Source organism: Sus scrofa, chromosome 18 (genome assembly GCF_054392235.1).
Source record: "Sus scrofa isolate SSC_HxYL_T2T_F1_AM1 chromosome 18, Sscrofa_HxYL_maternal_Yorkshire_Landrace_v2.0, whole genome shotgun sequence".
Lineage (NCBI taxonomy): Eukaryota > Metazoa > Chordata > Mammalia > Artiodactyla > Suidae > Sus > Sus scrofa.
In genome coordinates this window covers 56,589,790-56,614,337 of record NC_139400.1, presented here as the reverse complement: position 1 = coordinate 56,614,337, position 24,548 = coordinate 56,589,790, and the positions used below count along the sequence as shown (strand labels likewise).

At 35.9% G+C, this 24,548-nt stretch overlaps 1 protein-coding gene and 1 long non-coding RNA gene across 18 annotated transcripts in view; one reads left to right on the top strand and one right to left on the bottom strand.

The window, feature by feature from the left end:
* The window catches only part of LOC146395070 (uncharacterized), a 32,028-nt gene extending 12,556 nt beyond the window's left edge, over nt 1-19,472 (bottom strand). Inside the window, exon 1 of the long non-coding RNA XR_014834186.1 lies at nt 19,386-19,472. This is a non-coding gene — a long non-coding RNA (uncharacterized LOC146395070). The remainder of the gene's footprint in view (nt 1-19,385) is intronic.
* Nucleotides 1-24,548, top strand: part of PALS2 (protein associated with LIN7 2, MAGUK p55 family member) — a 125,818-nt gene that overhangs the window by 45,522 nt on the left and 55,748 nt on the right. For 9 of the 17 annotated variants that reach the window (XM_021079256.2, XM_021079251.2, XM_021079255.2 and 6 more), the window contains exons 2-3: nt 9,483-9,601; nt 24,308-24,460. In XM_021079256.2, coding sequence (XP_020934915.1) covers nt 9,485-9,601; nt 24,308-24,460 — 270 coding nt within the window. In that variant the 5' untranslated portion in view covers nt 9,483-9,484. Of the gene's footprint in view, nt 1-9,479; nt 9,602-24,307; nt 24,461-24,548 lie in introns of all 17 variants that reach the window. The other 8 variants (XM_085005712.1, XM_085005711.1, XM_021079250.2 and 5 more) reach the window with 2 other exon arrangements.

Below are 24,548 nucleotides of genomic sequence, written 5' to 3'. Positions count from 1 at the left end.
TTCTTAACATGCTGCACCACAGCAGGAACCTCCTGTTTCCTATGTTTTGTTTTAAAAATGTGAATCATCTCTTTCTTGAAGTTTTGATACAGTTAATTCTTAACGCTCTCTAGCCTACTGTCTTTTTAGCATGGTAGATCTTTGAAAACCTTTTTAATTGTTTCTTTTATGGTATTTCCTTTTTTACCTCTTTTTTTCCTAAATTCCAATAATTGGTGTTTTCCTAGAAAATCCCTACTTGACTAGATTTTAAAATTGTTCATAGTATTTACCTTGGAATCTTCTTTATGCCTACAGTTATTTTCTCATTGCATTTATAATGGTATTTGTATCATCCCTTTTCTTAATCAGGCTAGCCAAGTATCAGTCTGGTTTTTTTTTTTTTTTCCTTGGATTGATTTCTGCTTTCCCTTTTAATTCTTTCTGTTTCTGAATTTCCCATTACCTTCGAAATTTTGTTTTTCTTGATCCATAGTAGGTTTCTTATACTTTTCCTCTCATTGCCCTTTTTTAGTGTGAAAATTCTTCTGTTTCTTCCTCACACCCCCACCTCCCACCCCCCACCCACCTCAGCCTCCACACTTCATTCCCCCTGCACATTATAATTAAATCTTTTTTCTTTCTTTAGGTCTGTCTTTTTTTTTTTTTAACCCCCTAGTAAATAGTAAGTCTGTTTCCTTGGCCGATAATGTTTCTGTTTATTGAATTTGGTGAGTTGTGTTCATGCTTCTAGTTTTCAGAAGTGTTTCTTGATTTATTCATATTTGTAATTGAAAGGTCTAAATTAAATACATTACATTTTCTCTAGCTTAAATAAGATTCCCATTTGCCTCTTGCTGAATCTAGCTTATGATTAAAGAGTCTATCCTCTGGTAATTGAGGAGGGGGAATGGAACTTGTAGAAAACTTATCTTCTGAGTTAGGGGACTTTCCTTTCTTCCTGGAATCTCTGAGTAAATTGGGACACTTCCCTGCTTCTCTGGCTGCCACTCAACTTTGCAAATTCCCATTGCAGAGAGCTCCTATTTCATATATTAAGCTTTTACGTACACTGTAGTTGCTTGTGGTTATCCATGCCTGAGTGGTTATTATACATTTAGTTTATGTCTTGATACATCATAAGGTTAATACTCTCTCATTACTCTTTGTTATAATTTTCTCATTCATTTTTTCATATGCTCAGGATGATTTAGTTAAAAGAACTGTTATATTTTTGGTAGTTTTTTAAATGAATTTTATTATGTTTATAGTTGTACGACCGCCATCACAACCTAACTTTAGAACATTTCCATCCCAGTTGTTCCCTTCCCCCAACCTGTCCCCTTTGGTAATCATAAGTTTTTCAAAGTCTGTGAGTCTGTTTCTGTTCTGCAAATAAATTCATTTGAATCCTTTTTTTAGATTCTGGGATTTCTATCCAGTTCCACTGATCTATATTTCTGTTTTTGTGCCAGCACCATACCGTTTTTACCTGTTTGTGTCAGACGAAAATGTCCTTGGAAATTTGATAGGGATTGCATTGAATCTGTAGATTGCCTTGGGTAGTATAGTCATTTTGACAATATTGATTCTTCCAACCTAAGGATATGGTGTGTCTTTCCATTTGTGTCAACTTTGATTGCTTTCATCAGTGTCTTACAGTTTTCAGAGTACAGGTCTTTAGGTAGGTTTATTCCTAGGTATTTTATTCTTTTTGATGTAATGGTAAGTGGGATTGTTTCCCTAATTTCCCTTTCTGATCTTTTGTTATTAGCATATAGAAATGCAGTTGATTTCTGTGTATGAAGTTTGTATCCTTCAACTTTATCAAATTCGTGAATGAGCTCTAACAGTTTTCTGGTAGCATCTTTAGGATTTTGTAGGTATGGTATCATGTCATCTGCAAACAGTGATAGTTTTACTTCTTCCTTTTCAATTTGGATGCTTTTTATTTCTTTTTCTTCTCTGAGTGCCGTGGCTAGGACTTCCAAAACTATGTTGCATAGTAGTGGCGAGAGCAGACATCCTTGTTTTGTTGAGAATACTGTTAGCTGTGGGTTTGTCATATAAGGCCTTTATCATATTGAGATATGGAGGGTTTTTATCAGAAATGGATGTGAGATTTGACAAAAAGCTTTTTCTGCATCTATTGAGAGGATCATATGGTTTTTATTCTTCAGTTTGTTAATGTATCACAATGATTGATTTGTGGATACTGAAAAATCCTTGCATCCCTGGGATAATTCCCCCTTGATCATGGTGTACAATCCTTTTAAAATACTGCTGGATTCGGTTTGCTAGTATTTAGTTGAGGATTTTTGCATCACATGTTCATCAGTTCATCAGTAATATTGGCCTGTAGTTTTCTTTTTTTGTGGTGTCTTTGTCTGGTTTTGCTATCAGGATGATGGTGCCCTCATAGAATGAGTTTGGGAGTGTTTCTTCCTCTGCAATTTTTGGAATAGTTTCAGAAGGATAGATGTTGCCTCTTCTCTAAATTTTTGGTAGAATTCACCTGTGAAGCCATCTGGTCCTGGACTTTGTTTATTGAAAGTTTTTAAATCACAGTTTCAATTTCAGTACTTGTTATTGGTCCATTTATCTCTTATTTCTTCTTGGTTTAGTCTTGGAAGATTGTACTTTTCTAAGAATTTGTCCATTTCTTCTAGGTTATCCATTTTTTTGGTGTACAGATGCTTGTAGTAGTCTCTTATGATCCTTTGTATTTCTGTGATGTCCATTGTAATTTCTCCTTTTTCTTTTTTTTTTTAATGGCTACACATCTGGCATATGGCAGTTCCCAAACTAGGGGTCGAATCAGAGCCTCAGCTGCTGGCCTATACCACAGCCACGGCAATGTAGTATCCAAGCCACATGTGCAACCTGCACCACTGCTCACCACAAGACTGGATCCTTATCCCATTGAGCAAGGCCAGGGGTTGATCCACATCCTCACAGACACTAGTCGGGTTTGTTACCACTGTGCCACAACGGGAACTCCTCCTTTTTCATTTCTAATTTTATTTATATGAGTCCTCTCTCTTTTTTGCTTCATGAGTCTGGCTAAGGGTTTGTCACCTTTGTTGATCTTTTCAAAGAACCAGCTTTTAGGAGTTCCCGTCGTGGCTCAGTTGTTAACAAATCCGACTAGGAACCATGAGGTTGCGGGTTCGATCCCTGGCCTTGCTTAGTGGGTTGAGGATCCGGCGTTGCCGTGAGCTGTGGTGTAGGTTGCAGGCATGGCTTGGATCCCGTGTTGCTGTGGCTCTGACATAGGCCGGTGGCTACAGCTCCGATTAGACCCCTAGCCTGGGAACTTCCATATGCTGTGGCAGTGACCCTCGAAAAGGCAAAAAGACCAAAAAAAAAAAAAAAAAAAACCAGCTTTTAGTTTCATTGATCTTTCTTATTGTTTTCTTCGTTTCTGTTTCATTTATTTCTGCTTTCATCTTTATGATTTCTTTCTTTCTGCTAACTTTGGGTTTTGTCTGTTCTTTTCTAGATGCTTTAGGTGTAAAGTTAGGTTGTTTACTTGAGTTTTTTGTTTTCTGAGGTAGGCTTGTGTTGCTATAAACTTCCCTCTTAGAACTGCTTTTGCTGCATCCCATAGGTTTTGGATTGTTGTGTCTTTGTTGTTATTTGCTTCTAAGTATTTTTAAATTTCCTCTTTAATTTCTTCAGTGATTCATTGGTTGTTTAGTAGCATATTGTTTGGTCTCCATGTGTTTGTTTGTTTTTTTTGCTGGTTTTTTTTTTTTTTTTTCTTGTTGATTTCCATATGTATAGTGTTGTGGTTGGAAAAGATGCTTGATATGATCTCAGTTTTCTTAAATTTACCAAGCTTGATTTGTGCCCCAGAATGTGATCTGTCCTAGAGAATCTTCTGTGTGCACCTGAGAAGTAAGTGCATTTTGCAGCTTTTGGATGGAATATTCTATAAATATTCTATTAAGTCCATCTGGTCTAATGCATCATTTAAGGCCTGTCTTTCCTTGTTGATTTTCTGTCTGCATGATCTGTCCATTGATGTAAGTGGGGTGTTACAGTCCCCTACTATTATTGTGTTGTTAATTTCCCCTTTTAACAAACAGTTGTCTTACATATTGACATGATCCTGTGTTGGATGTGTATACATTTACAATTGTTATATCTTCTTCTTGGAGTGATTCTTTGATGGTTATGTAATGTCCTTCGTTGTCTCTTAAAACATTCTTTATTTTAAGGTCTATTTTGTCTGATACAAGTATTGCTACTTGGCTTTGTTTTGATTTCTGTTTGTGTGGAGTATCGTTTTCCATCCTCTCACTTTCAGTCTGTATGTGTCCCTAGAACTGAAGTGGGTCTCTTGAAAATAGAGTGTATATGGGCCTTGTTTTTGTATCTGTTCACCAAGTCTTGTCTTTAGATTGGGGTATTTGGTCCTTTTACATTTAAGGTAATTATTGATATATATAATCTTAATGCCATTTTGTTAATGATTTTGAATTTGTTTTGTTGGTGTTTTTTCTTCCCTTCTCTTGTTGTCGTCTCTTGTGGTTTGATGACTATCTCTAGCATTGTGTTTGGATAGCTTTTTCTTGTTTGTGTATCCATTGTAGATTTTTAGTTTGCAGTTATCATGAAGTTTTGATATAGAAGTCTATATGTATACAAGATTGTTTTAAGTTGTTGGTCTCCTCATTGCAAATGCATCTCAAGAATCCTGCATTTATACCTTCCTCTTCTCACGACTTCTGGTTTGGGTAGCATGATTGTGTGGGGGTGATTTCCTACCTTTACTATATGTATCCCTTTACTGGTGAGCTTTGTCATTGGTAATTTTCTTATTTCTAGTTGCCTTTTCTTTTCCACCTAGAGAAGTTCCTGTAGTATTTTTTTAAAGTTGTTCAGTGGTGCTGAATTCTCTTAGCTTTTGCTTGTCCGTAAAGCTTTTGATTTCTCCTTCAAATCTGAATGAGTTTATCCAGAGGTTTCATCCTTTTCCGATAGTTGAAGCAGTTCTGACTCTCTGGGTTTCCAGCTGTAGCAGGCTTACACCACCATCCGCAAGGTGCCGAGGTTTGTACTTGGTATTCCAAAGTCTGGATAGTCAAGTATCATTCTCTTCTTTGAAGTCTTTGGGGGCATGAGGTCCCCTTTAAGATTGCATTGCGAAGCACGTGATCTGCTTCTGGAAACAAAGATAAGTACAAATGTCAGATTCCCATTGACCTTCACCAGCAAGCTTTCACCCCAGACTGGCCTCCCTGCCCTTGCAGAACTGTCCTGCCTCTTCAGCCCAAGTTCCCTGGAGTTCCTCAGCCAGGTCATTTCCGTAGGTGAGTAAGACCAAGCCAGACCTGGCCTGAAAACAGTTCTGTAGAGGGTCTACTGTATTTTTATTAAAACTCCATTAAATGTAAAAATTAGTTTGGAAATATTTGGCAGCTTTATAATCTAGATTCCCTTTTTAGGAGGTTGGTTATTGACAGACTTAATCGTTTTTTTTTTTTGGTTTTTTTTTTTTTTGTCTTTTTGCTATTTCTTTGGGCCGCTCCCGCGGCATATGGAGGTTCCCAGGCTAGGGGTCCAGTCGGAGCTGTAGCCCCTGGCCTATGCCAGAGCCACAGCAACTCGGGATCCGAGCCGCGTCTGCAACCTACACCACAGCTCACGGCAACGCTGGATCATTAACCCACTGAGCAAGGCCAGGGATCGAACCCGCAACCTCATGGTTCCTAGTCGGATTCATTAACCACTGTGCCACGACGGGAACTCCTTAATCGTTTTTAATTAAATTTCATATGCTTATGAATCAGTAACAACTTCTATACCTTTGGTTATTTTGAAGACCTTTATTTCACAATCTCTGCCACTTTTCTTCTTAATTAAGCACAGATACCAAAATTCATACAACTCAAGAACCAATTTAGAAGATTTAAAAAAATCTTAGTACAAATGGAATTTGAACACCAGCTGTTATTGATGATATTAAGGATTACTGTTTTTGTTAGGTGTGCTAACGGTGTTTTGGTTATATTATTTAAAAGAGTCCTGATATTTTAGATATATACACTGAAATACAATATCTGAGATTTGCCCCAAAGTTATGTAGGATAAACTATGTAAGGCTATGAATCAAAATTGATCATGAATTGGTAATTGTTGGAGCTGATAATTGTTGGGTTTGTTATAAAGACAAATCTAGAATGTCAAAGAAAAGATAAACATACTCATGAAAAGTAGATCTAACTGCATTTATAGACACAACATAAAAATACTTATAAAGATTGTTGATTCTGTTGTTGCACGTACACACTGGACCTCAAGCAAAATTATGAAGTAGAATTTACTTATATTCTGTTTTTTTTTTTTTTTAAGGGCCACACCTGAGGCATATGGAAGTTCCCAGGCTAGGAGTTGAATCAGAGCTGTAGCTGCTGGCCTACATCACAACCACAGCAATGCCAGATCCAAGCTGTGTCTGCAGCCTACACCACAGCTCACGGCCATACAGGATCTTTTAACCCACTGAGCTGGGCCAGGGATTGAACCCACATCCTCATGGACACTAGTCCGGTTCATTACCACTGAGCCACGATGGGAACTTCAAATTTACTTACGTTCTTTATTTCCTCGTGTCTTCTTTCATTTTAGCTCAACATTGGTTTTCCTTCTGTTTGTTGTAAATGCACATCTTTCTCTTGGTCACATCTTTACTTCTGAAATTGTCACTGATTTACTGAGTTGGAAACATAAACATAAACCTGTCCCAAATAAAGTGCAAGAGAAGAATACTTGGAAGAGAGTTCAGAGGTAGAAGTCAGGGAATAGTTCTGATATTTGAGCATTTGGAAAAATTACTGATAGAAATGTGAAAAGTTTGTTGGAACACTTGGGAAAAACTTTAGGAGTCCAATATGAAAAGCATTGTTGATTTTATTTTTTAAAAATTGCCAGTCTGGAGATAGGGGAAGGTGAAAGCTTAACCCAGTAGTACTATTCTAACAAAAATACCTTATGATATCACTTATATGTGGAGTCTAAAATATGGCACAGATGCTCCTGTCTACAAAACAGAAACAGATCAGGGCCATAGAGAGCAGACTTCTGGATGCCAGAGGGAAGAGAGGAGGGAGTGGCAAGGACGGTGAGTTTGGGGTTGGTGGATATAAACTAGCATTTGGAGTGGATGGGCAATGGGCTCCTACTGTACAGCACAGGGAACTGTGTGTGATCAGGTCACTCTGCTGTACAACAGAAACTGAAGAAATATTATAAATCAACTATAATGAAAAAAAAATTTTAAATGCATGTTGGATTAAAAATAATGTCAAAAAAAGGTAAATCAAAAAGGAGCAATATTAGCATATTATCCAGAAATATGTAAAAGAAACAACAAGTTTAAAGTTACTTCTGGAAAGTAGGAAAAGTTGGGAGGGAGGCTGACAGCAAGGAAAAAAGACAACTGCTATATTTTGTTATAAGCCACTTAGTAAAACAGTCTGACTTTTGGCAATGTTTATGTTTTATTTTAATAAAAAATAAAAGTATTAAGAACAAACTGCAATATTTACTAGTAGACATATTTTAAAGAAGCATCAGGGAAGATAAAACTAATAAAACTAATCTGATTAAAAGAAAAGACTATTTCATTATTTTGAAAAGACAGTTCTTTTCCTCCATTGAATTGTCTTGTCACTCTTGTCAAAAATCATTTTACCATAAGTTTATGGGTTTGGTTCTGGATTCTCAGTTATATGTCTGTTTTTATGCCAGTACCACTTTAGTCAGTGTTTAAGTGTGAGTCTTCCAGTTTATTCTTTTTGAAGATTGTTTGGCTATACTGGGTTCATTGCATTTCCCACATGAATTTTAGGATCAGTTTACAGGTTTCTACCAGGAAAGGGTACAGGGAACTAGATTTTTGTAGGGATTACGTTAAACCTGTAGATCAGTTTGGGGAATAGTATAATGTTAATTAACAGTGTTGTCTTCTAAGCCATGAATATGGATGTCATTTTATTTATTTAAATATTTGATTCTTCCAGTGATGTTATATAGGTTTATCCTAAAAACCTTTTATTTCTAATTATTTGTTTTTGATACTGTTGTAAAAGGAATGGTTTTCTTAATTTCACTTTCAGATTGTTCATTGTGTGTGGAATACCATTGATTTTTATACGTTGCAAACTTGCTGAACTCATTTATTAGTTCTGGTAAATTTTTTGTATATTCCTTAAGGTTTCTGTATATGAGATCATGTCATCTGCAAAAAAAAGATAGTTTTACTGATTAATTTTTCATCTGGATGCCTTTTATTTCTTGCCTAACGTCTCTGGCTAGGCCCTTCAGTAGTGTTGAGTAGAAATGGCAAGAGTTGGGGAGTTCCTGTCATGGTGCAGCTGAAATGAATCCGACTAGGAACCATGAGGTTGCAGGTTTGATGCCTAGGCTCACTCAGTGGGTTAAGGATCTGGCATTGCCATGAGCTGTGGTGTAGGCCGCAGATGCGGCTCACATCCTGTGTGGCTGTGGCTGTGGCCAGCAGCTTTAGCTCCAATTCAGCCCCGAGCCTGAGAACCTCCTTATGCCATGCATGGGTGCAGCCCTAAAAAAAAAAAAGAAGAAAGAAATGGCAAGAGTAGACATCCTTGCCTTGTTCCTGATCTTTGGGAAAGCATCCAGTCTTTCACCATTAAGTATGGTATTAGCTTTGGGTTTTTCATTGATGCCCTTGAGGAAATTCCCCTTCTATTCTTAGTTGAAAAATTTTTTTTTTCCCGATCATGAAGGGGTATTGGATTTTGTCAAATGCTTTTTCTGTGCCTGTTTTGGTTTTGTTCTGTTAATATAATGTAGTGCATGATTATCATGTGTTGATGAACAGCTCTTACATTCCTGAAATAAATTGTACTTGGTCGTTGCATACAATCCTCTTCATATGTTGCTGGATTCAGTTTGCTGGTGTTTTGTTAAAGATTTTTGCAACTGTATTTATAAAGGATTTTGGCTGTAGTTTTCTTATGATGTCTTTGTCTGGATTTAGTGTCAAAATCTCATGGAATAGTTGGGAAGTGTTCCTTCCTCTTCTGCTTTTTTTTTTGGAAGAGTTGTGAAGTAATGGTTTTAGTTTTTCTTTAATAGAATTCACCAGTGAAATCATCTGGTTCTGGGCTTGTTGGAAGGAAGTTTCCTGATTACCTAATCCAATCTCTTTACTTTTTTTTTATTGATCTATTACAGTTTCATATTTTTTTCTTGAGTAATGTTTTTAAATTTGAAAAATAAAAAAGCAATTATTAAGGTACTAAGTATGTGTAAGATAGTCTGATGTAGCCCAAATTGCATTTAAAAACCTGTCCTACTGCTAATTCATGGGAAATCAATTGGAAGCTTATACCATTCAGTTTTTTTAATGTTATTTTTTCAAAAGTGTTGTTAATGTCTTTTATAATCATATTTCATAATAGCTTGAAATTGAAAGTTTTTTTTTTTTTTTAATATTGCTTTTATCTCAGCAGCAATGCAGCAAGTGTTGGATAATCTTACGGAGCTGCCCTCATCTACTGGAGCAGAAGAAATAGACCTAATTTTCCTCAAGGGGATTATGGAGAATCCTATTGTAAAATCACTTGCTAAGGTAATTTGGTTTCTTCATAAGATAACTAAATTATTTTTTAAATCATTTATATAGGGGTATTTTCAGATTACTGTTTTAGAACCTAGTTGACATGCCTTAGGCTTGGTTTAGCAAATAAGTTACCAACTAATGAAATCTTAGTATACACAAATATTAGACCACTTTTGCCTTTTCTGTGCTGACTTTAAAGCTTTAGAGGAATAATAACTGAAGAGTCAAATCATAATGGAAATATGTGAAAAATATGCTGGTCCTATCTCCACTTTCAGTGACAGCAAGATACTTCTTTTGTGTTGGATCATGTACCTGTTTTTCATTTCAGTTCTCAACTTCCTGTATCTAGTGCCTTTTGAAATCTGTTTTTTTCTTGATAACCCTGATATTTTGAGTACATTTCCATAATCAACTCTGTCATAATCTTTTTAATTCATCCATAAACAAATAAAGACAAACATCAAACATTGTGTTTCTTTTTCATATTCTTTTCCATCATGGTTTATTTTAGGATATTGAATACAGTTCTCTGTGCTATACAGTAGGACCTTGTTATTTATATACTTTATATATAGCGGTTTGTATCTGCTAATCTCAAACTCCTAATCTATCCCTCTTTCCCCTTTGGTAACCGTAGTTTTGTTTTTTATGTCTGTGAGTCTGTTTCTGTTTCATAAATGAGTTTATTTGTGTCATGTTTGGATTCAGAATATATGCAATATTCTGTGGTATTGGTCTTTCTGACTTACTTCACTTAGTATAATAATCTCTAGGTCCATATCCATGTTGCTGCAAATGGAATTATTTCATTCTTTTTCATGGCTGAGTAATATTCCATCATGTATATTTACCACATCTTCTTAATCCATTCATCTGTTGATGGACATTTAGGTTGTTTCTATGTCTTGGCCATTGCACATAGTGCTGCAGTGAACATTGGATGCATAGTATCTTTTCAAATTTTAGTTTTGTCCGGATATATGCCCGGGAGTAGAATTGATGGATTATGTGTCAGCTCTAGTTTTTTAGGAAGCTCCTAACTATTTTCCATAGTGGTTGCACCAATTTACATTCCCACCGACAGTGTAGGAGGGTTCCCTCTCCAGCATTTATTTGTACACTTTTTCACCATAGCCATTCTGACTGGTGTGAGGTGATACCTCATTGTAATTTTGATTTGCATTTCTCTAATAATTAGCAACGTTGAGCATCTTTTCGTGTGCTTATTGGCCATCTGTTTGTCTTCTTTAGAGAAATGTCTATTTAGGTCTTATATGCATTTTCTGATTAAGTTTTATTTTCATTTATTTTTCGAGTTGTATAAGCTGCTCGTATACTTTGGAAATTAAGCCCTTGTTGATTGCGTCATTTTTAAGTATTATCTTACAGTCCTTAGGTTGTCTTTTCGTTTTGTTTATGGTTTCCTTTGCTGTGCAAAAGCTTGTAAGTTGATTATGTCCCATTTGTTTATTTTTCTTTTATTTCTGTTGCCTTGGCAGATTGTCCTAAGAAAGCATTGGTCAGTTTACACTAGAGAATGGAAAACTAAGATTGAAAATAGAAAAATTATTTGCCTAAGGTTACTTTGCTATAAATAACAGAAATGATATTTAGGCCAGGTATTCTTTCTTCAAATTTTGTGCTCTACTACAGCTCACATTGTCTGTGTCTCTGTGTATTTCTGTGGGTAAAAAATTATTGGCCTTTGTGTCATTGACGTTGGTCTTTGAGAGTATCGTCTTGTTCATTATTCTTAACAAGTGAAATGGCTGGATGACTTTTGAGCAGCTGAAGTGCTACTGTAATCTTCCGGTGATGAAATTAGGAACATAATAACGCAAGAATATCCAACATTCAAGCAGTTTCTCAATAAACAGAAGTAATGGTAGTGGGTATACTTGCATCGAAGGTAAAGAAATCCCAGGAGGAGGGGAGGATTCCACTTCTAAGAAAGAGATATTAAGTCACAGCAGAACTCACACCCCCAGTACAAGTCAGGGGAACAACAGATAAATTGCCAAGGAAACAACGAGGCGTATAGTGCTAGACCTGTGGCGAGGCAGGGGCATGCAACTGATAATCATGAGAAAAACGGCAGTGCCGTAAATGACCCTTTTTTTAAAGTTTATAAACAAAAGTTTTTAAATATATTTTAATGGGAGAAAGGAGGGAGAAATGAAGGCATTTACATACATATTGCTAGAAAATGAGAGTCAAAAACAATAGATGGTTATTCAAGGACTCAAATATAATATCTGGTTAAAAGCTCATTTGATGCCTTTAATAGAAGACTAAACATAGCAGAAAAGTGAATTTGAAGACAGGTCACTGAAATTCACAGAAGAGCATATATGGCAAAGACAATATGTGAGGCATACTCAAAAGATTAAATACACATGTACTCAATATGCCAGAGAGGAGAAGGGGGGGCATGGGGCAGAAGAAATAGTTGAAGATGCAGTGGCTGAGAATTTTATAAACTAATGAATAGGAGTACCCATTGTGGCTCAATGGTAACAAACCTGACTAGCATCCATGAGGACACAGGTTCAATCCCTGGCCTAGCAGTGGGTTAAAGATCCCATGTTGCCCTGAGCTGTGGTGTAGGTTGCAGGCACGGCTTGGATCTGGCATTGCTGTGGCCGTGGCATAGGCTGGCAGCTGCAGCTCCAATTCCACTCCTAGCCTTGGAACTTGCATATGCCACATGTGCAGCCCAAAAAAGCAAACAAAACAAAACAAAAAAAAACAAAACACACAAAAAACTGAAGAACAACATCAACTGATAGATTCAAGAAGCCAAGTGAACCCCCAGCAGGGAAAATACAAAAAAAAAAAAAAATTCCTTGGATATCATGTATAGTCAAACTCCTGCAAATCAGAGATACAGTGAAAATTTGTAAAGCAACTGGAGAAGACAGACACATTCATTACCTTTAGGGAGAAACAGTAAGAGTAATGGTTAGCAATAAAACGGGAACCATGAACGTCGAAACACAGTGAACTGAGGTCGCTAAAATACCCAAAGAAAAACACTGCCCAACCTCAAATTCCCTTTGGAGCAAAAGCAGCCTTCAGAAATGAAAGCACAGTAAAAATCTTCTTTTTAGATAAAATTTGAGAAAAATTATCTCTATTTACTCAACAAGATATGCAGAAGCTTTTTAGGCAGAAAGAATGACAAAGGAAAGGGAATATTAGTAAATATAAAATAATACTGATTTTAAGATGAAATAATAATGCCTGATGGCATTTATAGCATGTTTATACATGAAATATGTGAATTTTGAATATGTTAATAAATATTCAAATAATATTTGGCTATTAACTTTAAATAGTTAGTAAAATTGGTAAACCTCTAGCTGGACACAGATTGTCAGTATCAGAAATGAGAGGACATTGCTACAAATCCAACAGTGCAAGAATAATAAGATATATGAACAACTTCATGGCAGCAAACATGATAACTAGAAGCAGCAAATTTCCTGAAAGACACAAACAACTGAAACATAAGAAAAGATAACCTGAATAGTGCTCTATCAGTTTTTGGGTTTTTTTTTTTTTTTTAATCCGTCTTTTATAATTGAGTATTTACCATTTAAAACCTGGAGCTCCAGCCTAGATGGCTTCAAAAAGAAATTCTATCAGGAGTTCTCCTTGTGGCTCAGTGGTAACAAACCCATGGGGATGCAGATTCAATCCCTGGCCTCGCTCAGCGGGTTAAGGATCTGTCATTGGCATGAGCTGTGGTGTAGGTCGCAGACTCAGCTCAGATTCCAAGTGGCTGTGGCATAGGCCAGCAGCTACAGCTTCAGTTGGACCCCTAGCCTGGTAACCTCCATATGCTGTGGGTGCAGCCCTAAAAAGACAAAAGACAACTACAACAAAAAAGAATGTACTAAAAGAAACAAAACATAACAAAACAACCTCTAGTAAGTGAGTTTAGCAAGGACACAGGGTAAAACATTAATCTGTGTAAATCAGTTTATTTTTATATACTATCAATGAATAATTGGAAATTATAGTTTAATTAGGGATAAATTTAACAAAATATGTGCAATACCTATGCACTCAAAACTAAAAGCCATCGCTGAAATTAAAGGCATATAGACATACGTAAATGAAGGCACTTGAAGGCTCAATAATCTTGAAATGTTGATTCTTTGCAAACTGAACTATAGATTCAGTATAATCCCAGTCAAAATTTCAGGCCAACAAGATGATACTGAAATTTATAAAAGGCCTAGACCAGACAAACAGTTTTGAAAAGAACAAAATTTGGTGTCTGCCACAACCTGAGTTCAAGGATTTAGCTACAACCCTCTAGTAATGAAGACAATATAGCGTGAGCATATAGATCAATGGCACAGAATAGAGTCCAGAAAAAGACTACCACACATATGGTCGACTGCTTTTTGTTAAGTGCTATGATAATTCAATGAAGAAATAATAGTCTTTTCAATAAATGTTGCTGAAACAATTGAATACTCATATGCAAAAAAAATGAACATCTTTTTTCCTCAAATGCAAAAATTAGCTAAAAATAGGTCATTGATCTAAAAATAAGAGGTATAAAAATTTTAAAAGTACACATAAGGTTAAAACTCCATGTGACTCTGGATTAGAGAAAGACTTCTTAGACATAAAAAGCATGAGAGATAATGAAAAGTTTGATTAATTCCATTTCCTCTTCAAAAGAAACCATTAAGAATGAAAAGGTGAGCTACAGACGGGAAGAAAATATTTGCAGAACATATATCCTGAAAAGGAAGTCGCTCATTTATTGCTGGTAGCAATGCAAAATGGTACAACTACTTTGGAAGGCAGTCTGGCAATTTCTTAGAAGGTAAACATAGTGTTACCATACAACTGGGTGATTGTGCTTCTTGACATTTGCCCAAGAGAATTGATAATTTGTGTCCACACAATAACCTACACATGAAATAGCTTTATTCATAATCTCTAAAACTTGGAGGCCATCAAGATGTCCTTCAATAGGTGCATGGATAAACAAAGCATGGTACATCCATACAAATAAAAGAAATGAGCTGTAGTGCCGTGACAAGACATGGAAGAGCCTTCACTGCTTATTGCTAAGTGAAAGAAGCCAGTCTGAAAAGGCTACACACTGTAATTCCAACTATATGGCATTCTGGAAAAGGCAAAACTACAGGGAGAGTACCCAAAAAATCAGTAGTTGCCAGGGTTTGGGGAAGTACAAAGGAGGGCTGAATAGGTGGAGTACAGGCATTTTTAGGGCAGTTAAACTGTTCTGTATGATACTGTAAAAGTGTACCATTGACATTGTGCACTTTTCAAAACCACTGGAACTGTACAACACAAGAGTCAAAATCCGTGGACATGTAAACTCTAGGTTTTAGTTAATAATGATTATCAATATTGGCTCATTAATTAATCATATTGGTACAAGATCTGAGTATGGGAAACTAGGATGGGGGCGGGGGCGGGTATATGGGAATTCTCTGTACTTTCTCCTCGGTTTTTCTATAAACCTAAAATGTTATTAACTGAAGCCCATAATTTACATTTGGGTTTACTCTTTTTGTTGTGTATTCTATGGGTTTTGACATGTAATGTCTTTTCTGATTTTGGTATTAGAGTAATGCTGGCCCTTATATATTGAGCTAGGAAGTGTTTCCTTTGCCTTCTGGAAGAAATTTTAAAGAGTTGGTATAATTTCTTCTTTAAATGTTTGGTGGTCTATTTCATCTAGGTTATCAAATTTATGTAGATAGAATTATTCATACCATTCCTTTATCATCCATGACAACAGTAGTGATGACCTATCTTTCATTTCTGATATTAGTAAATTCATGTTTTCTTTTTTTCTTAGTTGAGTTGATATTAAGTTTATTAATTTTATTGATCTTTTCAAAGAACTTGCATTTGGTTTCTTTGTATTTTCAGTTACATTGATTTCTGCTCTAAATTTTATTTCTTTTTTATTAATGTGGATTTAATTTGATCTTCTATCTTGAATTTCCTAAGGTAAAAGTTTAGATTATTGATTTTATATCTTCTTAAATAGGTTTTCAGTGCTATAAATTTCCCTTTAAATACTGCTTTCACTGCATCCCACAAAATTTTATAAGTTGTATTTTCATTTAGTTCAGGTTTTTTTTTTTTTTTTCTCTTAATTTCTCCTGAGATTTCTTCCCTGACTCATGTCTTATTTGGAAGTGTGTTGGTTTGTCTCCAGCTAAGATAGCTGGGATTTTTTCTTTATCGTACTTTATGTAATCTTTATTCTTATAAACTTTTTAAAATGTGTTTTAGGGCCCATACTGTGGTCAGTCTTGGTGAATGTTTCATGTGAGCTTAAGAAGAATGTGCAGTCTGCTGTCGTTGAAGTTGATTGATGGTGTTATTCAGTTCAACTCTGTCCTTACTGATTTTCTGCCTTCTGGATCTGTCAGTTGCTGACTGAGGAGCATTGAGGCCTCCATCTACAATAGTGAATTAATCTATTTCTCTTTGGAAGTTCTCTCAAATTTTGCTTCACATATTTTGATGCCCTCTTGTTAGATGCATATACATTATGAATTGTTATATATCTCCTTTATTATGTAATGCTTCTCTTTTATTCCTGATCATTTTCCTTGCTCTAAAGATTGCTCCATCTGAAATTAATATAGCTACTCCAGCTTTCTTTTGATTCATGTTAGCATGGTTCATCTTCCTCATTATCTTTACCTTTAATATACCTGCGTCTTTTTTTTTCTTTTTTTTTTTTAGAGCTGCACTTGCGGCATATGGAATTATCCAGGCTAGAGGTAGAATCAGAGCTACAGCTGCCAGCCTACACCACAGGCATAGCAACACAGGATCCGAGCCTCCTCTGCAACCTATATAACAGTTCACAGCAACTCCAGATCCCCAATCCACTGAGCAAGGCCGGGGATAGAACCTGCATACCGATGGATTCTAGTCAGATTCATTTCTGCTGTGCCACAACGAGAACTCCCAGTCTACCTGTGTCTTTATATTTAAGGTGGATTTCTTATGGATAACATATACGCGAGTCTCATTTTCTTATTGTTTGTTTGGGTTGGTCTTCCACTCATTTTCTGCCATCTTTGTTTTAACTTTTTATATGATTTCACCTTTTCTCCTCTTGTAATTTATACTTTAAAAAATTAGGATATTTTTAAGTATAAATCAAGGTTTCCCCTTGATTTTGCAATATACATTTGCAACTAAGTCCACTTTCAAATAACACTATATTACCTCACTATATTAGCTTCACCATATTACTACCTGTGAAGTAACTACCTTAGAGTATTTCCAGTCTCTCCCTTATAACATTGTTGTCAGTCATTTCATTTATGCATAAGCTATAATCACCAAATACATTGTTGCTGTTATTTTCGAACAGTCTATTACATCAACATGTCTATTACATCAATTAAGAGTTTTTCAAAGATTTTATTTTACCTTCATTTTTTCTCTACTGCCTTTTTTTTTTTTTTTTTTTTTTAATGGAGATACGAGATTTGGATCTATATTACTTTCCTCTTTCAGAAGAACCTCTTCTATCGTAGTTTTCAAGGCAGGTCTACTAGGAACAAATTCACTCAACTTTTGTTTGACAAAGTATTTCTCCTTCATTTTTGAAGGATAATTTGACTGTATAGTTAAAATTGATTGGTAGTTTTTGGTTTTGTTTTTTCTTTCTATTCTTTAAGTATTTCACTCCACCCTCTTCTTGCTTACATAATTTTTGGAGAGAAGTCCTCTGTAATTCTTATACTTGCTCTTTTATAGGTAAGATTTTTGGTTTCTTTCAAGATTTTGTCTTTGATTTTTGCAGTTTGAGGATGATATGTCTAACTATAGATTTTTTGGTGATCTCTCCAGATTCCTGAATTTGAAGATTGGTACCTGTCATTAATTTTTGAAAATTCTGTCATTATAGCCTCAAATATTCTTCTCTTTATTTCTCTTTCTTCTACCAGTATTCCCATCATGTGTATCTTACACCTTTTGATGTTGTCCCACAGTCTTTAGATATTCTGTTCCATTTGTTTCATTCCTTTTTCTCTTTGATTTCAGTATGGAAGATTTCTGTTGATATATCTTGAGCGTCACTGATTTTTTTCATGTGCTTACTGGCCATTTGAATATTTTTGGAGAAATAGCTGTTTATATTATTTGCCCATTTTTGAATCAAGTTTTGTGTGTGTTGAATGTTAGAAGCTCCCTATATATACTAGCTATTCAATCCCTGATCAGATACATGATTTGCAAATATTTTTCCTATTCTGTTGGTTGCATTTTTACTTTTTTACTTTTTTTTTTTTTAAACTGGCTATACCCACAGCACATGGAAGATCCTGGGCCAGGGTTTGAATCTGAGCTGCAGCTGCGGCTTATGCTGCAGCTATGGCGATGCCAGATCCTTTAACCCACTGCCCTAAATCTGGGATTGAATCTGTACCCCCTAGCAGCCCAATCCACTGCAGTTAGATTCTTAACACTCTGTACCATGGAAGGAACTCCCACCTTTTTACTCTTGATATCATCTTTTGGTACACATATATTTCTTTTTTTAAATTTTCAGGAAATCCATTTGACCTATTTTTTCTTTTGTTGCCTTTGGTGTCATAGCCAAGAAATCTGCCTAATCCAGAACTGTGAAGCTTTTGCTTTTTTCTTCTAATAGTTTTATAGTTTTAGGTCTTATTAGGTCTTTGATCCATTGTGAGTTGTTTTTTTTTTTAATTTATTTACTATAGTATTAGATAAGGGTCCAATTACATTCTTCTGTATGTGAATATCTAGCTTTCTGGGCCCCATTTGGCATCCTTGTCAAAAATGGTTAGACCACATATGTGAGAATTTATTTCTGAATGCTGTTGTTTTGGTCTGTACATCTGTCTTTATGCCAGAATCCACTCTTTTGATTACTGCAGCTTTGTAGTAAGTTTTGAAATCCGAAGATTTGAATCCTCCTACTTCGTTCTTTTTCGGGATTGTTTTGATTGTTCTGGAACCCTTGCAATTCTATACAAATTTTAGAATCAGCTCGTCAGTTTCTACAAAGAACTCTGCTGGGATTCCAGTAGACATTGTATTGAATCTGTAGACCATTCTAGGGAGTATTGCTGTCTTAACAACATTGTCTTCAGATCCATGAACATGAAATGATTTCTCATTTATTTAAATCTTTAATTTCTTTCAACAGTGTTGTGTAGTTTTCAGAGTATGAGTTTTGCACTTTGGTTACATTTACTCTTAAGTATTTTTTTTTCAGCGGTATTATGAATGGAATTATTTTCTCAATTTCGTTTTCAGATTGTTGATTGCTAGTATATACTATGATTGATTTTTACATCTTGGTTTTCTCACAGTCTTGCTGAACTTGTTTATTGGTTCAAATTTTTTTTTAGTGGATTCCTTAGGATTTTCTAAAAACAAATCTATGAAGAAAGATGGTTTTACATCTTTCTTTCCAATTTGAATGCCTTTTATTGAATTTTTCTTGACTAATTGTCCTGGGTAAAACTTTTAATACAAATGTTGACTAGAATGATGAGAGCAGACATCCTTATCTCATTCCCAATCTTAGGGGAAGAGTATGTGTTAAATGTAGGAGTTCCTGTCGTGGCGCAGTGGTTAACAAATCCGACCAGGAACCATGAAGTTGAGGGTTCAGTCCCTGCCCTTGCTCAGTGGGTTAAGGATCCGGCGTTGCCATGAGCTGTGGTGTAGGTCACAGACATGGCTTGGATCCTGCATTGCTGTGGCTCTGGCATAGGCCGGTGGCTACAGCTCCGATTGGACCCCTAGCCTGGGAACCTCCACATGCCGTGGGAGCGGCCCAAGAAATAGCAAAAAAGACCAAAAAAAAAAATAATAATAATAAATAAATGTAATAATACCACTACTAAATATAGTAGTAGCTGTGGGTTTATACTCTTTATTCCAAATCTTGGTGTGTTTTTTTTGTTTGTTTGTTTGTTTTTGCATATGATTCCTTATTAGTACCTATAGAGAATCTTCATTCTCTTTAAAAGTAGCATAATATTCCATTGTATAAATACACCAAAATTTTTTTAGTAAACTTCTGATACATATTTAGATGGATTTTTTTCCCTCAGAAGTCATGCTCTAATGTGCAGTTTGACTACTTATATGTATATCTCCAGGATAGGTCTTAAAAAAATCATTGTGATTTTGATAGATATAGTCAAATTGCTCACTAGTTTGCACCAGAAAAAAATGTGCAGGAGTGCCTGTCTTCTGCTATATTCTCACCAACCTAATATATTACCATACTTTTTATCCTTGCTGATCTCTTAAGGACAAAAAGCATTTCATTGTAGTTTTATTTATTTATTTTTTATTTATTTTTTTCTTTTTAGTGCCACACCTGTGGCATTTGGAAGTTCCCAGACTATGGGTCAAATCGGAGGTGCACCTGCCAGCCTGCGCCACAGCCACAGCAGCACAGGATCCGAGCTGCGTCGGTGACCTACACCACAGCTCATGGCAATGCCAGATCCTTAACCCACTGAGTGAAGGCCAGGGATCGAACCCACAATCTCATCGTTCCTAGTCAGATTCGTTAACCACTGAGCCACGACGGGAACTCCAAATCTCATCCTTTTTGATATCATTGTGCAGAAGCAAAATAAAAATTGAATTCTCCATTGTCTCTAGTTTCTTCTTTCTGCTCAAATTCTTATTTATTTTTAATTATTTGTGGACTTCTCTTAATCTTTTTGTTCAGAAGTCTTTAAAAAAAGAGGCTGTCTCTTGACCACAGTCAATCTTATTTCTCATTTATACACCAGCTTTTTCAGGAACTATTTGATGTGTAATTAGTACATACTTAGCCATCTTCTAAGAGGATAGACACAAAATTTATATTTTTGTTTTTAAGGAAGAAAGATAAGGTTAGTTACTACACATAACAATACCATTATCTTTCCTAGTAATAGCATTTGTCACTTTAGATACAGTGAATGAATTTTGCTTAAAAATAATTTTTTTGGTTTGCAAGGATGATTGAATTGTGCTTTGATAAAATACCCAGAAGTTTTGAAAAAAGCTTTTCTTCTTTGCAGTTGAGTTTTCTAAGGTGCAGGGGTGAATAAGATTCTCAGAACTGTACCCACACGAAGGCCAGGCTATATTTGTATCAACTCCAAGTGTTGTACACAGCCAGTCATGGCATCTTCTCCAAGCACTTGTAGCAAGTGCAGTACATTTCTACTGAGTTGTGCCAGCCTTTTAATAATGCTTTTTCTTAAAGGAAACAAGACCCGTTTGTTTAAATAGCATGTGAGTCATCTGTTTCTCTGGTCAGTTTTCAGCATTTCCTTTTGTCTTTTATGTTTGTTTGATTAGTTAAATTTAAGTTGGTACTTGCCTCTTGAAAGCTACTACATAAATTTTGACTTTAAAGTGAATAGAGGTCCCAACTTCTTTCACATTATCCTAGAGCTTAAGAAGTTACATGTTAACAAATATGGACCTGAGTAGGTTTCCTCTGAGATTTCTGTATTGTGTGGTGACATTTTTTTCTAGTGAACCATTCTGTTGGGTCGATGTGCAAAAACCTTCAGGTATGTTTGTTTTTATAGCATAATTCTGCCCTCCCCTTGACTTCCTCTCTCTCTCTCTTGCCATTGGTCTCCCCACATTCCGTCCTGTCCTCTCCCAGTTTGGGAGCAGTGAGGCAGGTAAACATAGAGAAGGGAGCCGTTTTAACGTCAAGTCAGTGACCACTTCTGTTCCTTTGCTTGTCCCAAAGACTTGAATCAAAGACTACCAGTGTTTAAGGTATTGTTACTATATATCATGTAACATAGGATGTTGTAGACTATGTATTGGCTTAGTACCTGAAAAGTTTTAGCCAATCATTATCTGTTCCCTGGAGAAACAAGGGCTCTTCATAGTTCTTTCTGTGACCAAATGCGTGAAGCTTGAAAGAGTGGGTGGTATTGTGAACCAAAGGAGTATAACGTCACATGTTACTTAATACATCTAGACTGGAAGAGCCATTCTAGGAAGCAACAACTCAGTCAGCGAGAGCATATATCATATATGAGAGCGTATATCGCACACATTTAAGTGAGTGAGAATAATGCACAATATTTTAGATTAAACAATTAACTGCACAATGATGATAGAGTAGCTATGTAATGATAAAGTTGAATATGCTAGTAGCTAAGCGCACAGGCCTTCATGTTCGACTGCCTGACTTGGCCACACCAGTAGTATGAACTCGAAATCACTTTGTCTCATTTTATATAACTAGTGTCTGTGTCTCTAGGGTGAGGATGATAACAACATGCCTTCCTTCACTGAGTACAATGGCCACTCTCTACTGCACTGAGGATGAGGTTTGCAGCACAAAGCAAAAACCCTCAATGAATGTTAAAATTCTTTTCTTTTTTTAAAATGAACTTTCTTAAGAGTACTAAGAGTATTCGCAAGGTTAACAATACTAGATATGTGTTAAAAAATATTTGTATTAAAACAATTAGCAATTCTAGCTTGTTTTGTAAGAGTTAAGTAATTGTGTACATTATTTTTCCCCCAGTGGTGGTCATTTATAATATGTGTTGAGTTTCCTCACAATCTTGTCTTTATCACGCTTCTGTTATGCTTGAAGAAAATTACGGGAGTTCCCATTGTTGCTCTGCAGGTTACAAACCTGGCTAGTGTCCATGGGGATGTGGATTTGGTCCCTGGCCTCGCTCAGTGAGTTAAGGATCCAGCGTTGCCATGAGCTGTGCTGTAGGTCACAGACACAGTTTGGATCCTGAGTTGCTGTGGCTGTGGTGTAGGCCAGCAGCTACAGCTCTATTTAGACCCCTAGCTTGGGAACTTCCATATACTGCAGGTGTGGCCCTAAAAAGCAAAAAAAAAAAAAAAAAAAAAAAAAAAAGGGAAAAGAAAAAGAAGAGAAAATCGCAGATTTACCTGTTCTCATTCTTTGTGGCATTCTCTACTCTTCTTAATTTTTTCTTTTTTTTTTTTAATGTCTTTTTTGTCTTTTTAGGGTCGCACCCATGGCATATGGAGGTTCCCAGGCCAAGGGTCCAATCAGAGCTATAGCCGCTGGCCCCTGCCACAACCACAGCAATGCCAGATCTGAGCCGAATCTGGGACCTATGCCACAGCTGCGTCTGTTGATCTATGCCAACCGCTGAACCATGATGGGAACTCCCTTAATTTTTTTTTTCTCATCTAAATCCAATAGAAAGTAGAAACTCATTCCTCTTTTTAAATTACATTTGGTCTTTTGACATTTTCCTTTGTTTCATAACAGTTACAGTTTATCAGTTTATTTCATGTAACTTAAAATTTCTTCTAAGATGTTTCTTTAAAATATTGTTGATATATAGCCCCCCCACTTAAATTTATTTAATTCTTGTGAATTATCTGGAAAGATGTATTTAAATGAAAAAGTAAGTTTTTAAAATTATTAGGTGTATTTAAACTCTGAAGGATCCACTCTCAGGCAGAAGTAGGTATCTTAAGTCTGATTCTATTACCACTTGAAATTTGTTTTTTTCTTCATTGCAGAACTGAATCTTAAAATGTTAAGTGTAAGGTTTATCATTTTATATGATATCATGTGTAAATTAAATCTTTATAATTATGCTTTGCGTATCTTCAAAATCAGTCAGCAACCATTTATCAGAAAAACAACATCTAAAAGATGGAGACTAATGGAGTTCATTCTAAGTTTGAATTTAAAATTCTGCTTTACTCCCACGATTAAAAGATAATTAGAACTACTTATTTCCTATGGCAGTGTGATTCATGGTTCATTTTCTGTGGATTCTTTTTTTTTTTTTGTCCTTTTAGGGCCACACCCATGGCATATGGAAGTCCCCTGTCTAGGGACTGAATCAGAGTAATAGCTGCCAGCCTACACCACAGCCACAGCAACTTGGGATCCAAGCCATGTCTGCAACCTACACCACAGCTCACAACACCACCAGATCGTTAACCCACTGAGCGAGGCCAGGGATTGAACCTGTGTCCTCATGGATACAAGTCAGATTCATTTCCCCTGAGCCATTATGGGAACTCCCATTTTCTGTGGAAAAGATTCTGAGATTTAAAAGATTTTAAAAAAAGCAGCTTCAGATGTAGATGGAGGGATCATTTCCCTAATGAAATCATATGGTTCTTCAAGGTTCAGTTCAAGAGCTGCCTTTCCTGAATTGACTTTTGCTGAATTCTCAAAATTGGAAAATGGTAATTTTGGGATTATGGGGTCCTCAGAATGATTTTCATTTTTTTAATGGTAATTCATATAATTATGTTCCTATTTTTTATTTTCACTATGCTTAATCGTTATTTTAATAAAGCATAAACAGTGTCGTTTAGAGTTTGAGCCCAGGCTAGAAAGTCATTAGGTAGTTCTATTGGTAGGAAATACAATACATGTGAAAAATTGTCATTGGCCTGTTCAGGTTTTTCATGGTTTAGTTACAAAACTGAGTTTTCCATTACTTTTAGGGTAGGAATAGAGGCCAAGATTGTATTGCATGATAACATTTACTGTGAAATCTATATGTTAGCTCTGATTGAAAGATTTGGTTTTCATGAATAAAACCTTTAAGTAGTATCTTTTAAAACTTTCTAAAAACAAAACAAATCAAGAACAGAATTGTGGTCTGGAGCAAAACAATGTGATTTTACTTTAATATACTATTGTCTTTTCAGGCTCATGAGAGGCTAGAAGATTCAAAACTAGAAGCCGTTAGTGACAATAACTTGGAATTAGTTAATGAAATTCTTGAAGATATCACTCCTCTAATAAATGTGGATGAAAATGTGGCAGAACTGGTTGGTATACTCAAAGAGCCTCACTTCCAGGTAAACTTTGCTTATCTCTCCTCTAAGTCCCCTGTATTCCCAAAATTCCTCCCTTAGTAGTTAGGTTTCAGCATAAAGTGATTTTTTT